This window comes from Helobdella robusta (genome assembly GCF_000326865.2).
Source record: "Helobdella robusta unplaced genomic scaffold HELROscaffold_322, whole genome shotgun sequence".
Classification (NCBI taxonomy): Eukaryota; Metazoa; Annelida; class Clitellata; order Rhynchobdellida; family Glossiphoniidae; genus Helobdella; species Helobdella robusta.
Window position 1 is genome coordinate 1 of NW_008704593.1, and position 1,804 is coordinate 1,804.

Sequence of the window (1,804 nt, forward strand, 5' to 3'; positions counted from 1 at the left end):
CAACCCAACCCAACCCATGGGTTAACCCAACCCAACCCAACCCAACCCATGGGTTAACCCAACCCATGTCCACCTCTGATATATATACATATATATATATATATATATATATATATATAAGTCCAGTTGTTCAATTTTACCTTAAACTCCTTATTGCGGAGAGGGCTTTAGATATTGTAGATAACTTGCTATTTCAAATCTTTGGCATTGTTAAATCGTAGCAATACGGTTTTAAATGAAACCAACAGTTTAATATTATGGATTAAAAAAGTTTAAATTATGTTAGAAAATATATCCGAAATTTGAAATAAATTTGAAATAAATTTGCACGCTAAGCTCATCTTATTAATTGTTATTACAATGGTGGTATACTCGAATGTCAATTCTGATCAGCCATATTTTGATATGGAAGCTTTGAAAGAGAACATCAAAGCAGGTTTGAACAGGATTCCGGTCGAAAAGCGAGCTAGACGTTTGACGGAGGCAATCGATTACCTCATTCATGGTGGACCCCGGCCAGCATTCTACCATCAAAACGGTTCAAACAATTGTTGTGAATCAAGCTATAATGTTTAATTGTTTATATTGCTTACTAACTCATTTTTTATTTTATTTAAATTTTTTCAAATCGTCATCAACCATAATTAAATGTATTTTTGACATGGACAGATGACGTTGGTAGACCGCAATTAACAGATGCCCAGAATTTTTGCAGACACTCATGCCCTCAGACTAATGCAGCAAGTGTTTTATTGAAGCAACAAACAATGTATTTTTCAAATTTGAAACATAAAAATTGTTAAAATTGAATAATGCAAATAACATAAAAACCGGAAATATTTTTGAACTGAAATTTTGTGTTTAAATATATATTTGCATAAATATATATAATATGCTCATTGATGAATATACAGTAGACATATACACACACAACACACACACACACACACATACACACACCATCTCAGACACAAAAGACACATTAATATACAAAAATACATCCAGACATAGAAACATACATAAATATCTACATACAATCAAACTTAGGTGGCAAATGGCAAAGTTTATGTTTAACATGGAAATTTATAAAATATCAGTTTTAATAAGAAAATGTAATTATTTTTAAGTACCAGTACTTGAGAAAGTACTTAAATATGAGCATATATAAAAGGTTTTTTATAAAAAAAATTAGGTATAACAATGTAAGTACATTTTGATACTTAGTTTGTTTTTATATACAAATGTACTTACGAACTCCACATCGCCACATAATAAAGCAGTTAATTGTACATTAAAATGATGCAGTTTAGAGCTTTTAAAAAACGCTTCCACAATAAAGATAAAAAACATCAAAGTCACATATTCATAAATTAATAGTTATAAAGAAAACATTGTAAAAAATGTGTGATAAGCTGAATAAAGCCGCCACATCGGCAACTTTTTAAAACCCTTTTTGTTTTTTTTTTGTTTGAGAATGCCCACACAATTGAAAATTCAGCCCAGCTGCATTCAAACAGATCATCTAACCAGTGTTGGGTAAAATGATAATTTTTTTATTTCAGTTCAAAATTATAGCGTATAAATTGACCTCAAAATCAAAATTCCACGTCAGATCGTTATTTATAATAACGAAATATATATATATATATATATATATATATATTACCAACATATATATATATATATATAGATAGAGAGATTTTTTATATTTTTATATATATATGTCGGTAATAGACCATAATTTTTACAATATTCTATAAATTCTACCGAATGTTTGGCGTTAATATGTTTGTAGTTCGTTTTT

The 1,804-nt window shown here is 28.8% G+C and overlaps 1 protein-coding gene across 1 annotated transcript; it reads left to right on the forward strand.

Annotated features, from left to right (window-relative positions):
* Window positions 1-360: 360 nt before the first annotated feature.
* HELRODRAFT_184336 (hypothetical protein) lies at window positions 361-1,011 on the forward strand (the record flags this gene model as incomplete). The annotated part of the gene is made up of 3 exons (XM_009022663.1): window positions 361-538; window positions 670-769; window positions 969-1,011. The coding sequence occupies 3 exons, from the start codon at window positions 361-363 to the stop codon at window positions 1,009-1,011; spliced, it is 321 nt and encodes a 106-aa protein (XP_009020911.1).
* Window positions 1,012-1,804: the final 793 nt, after the last annotated feature.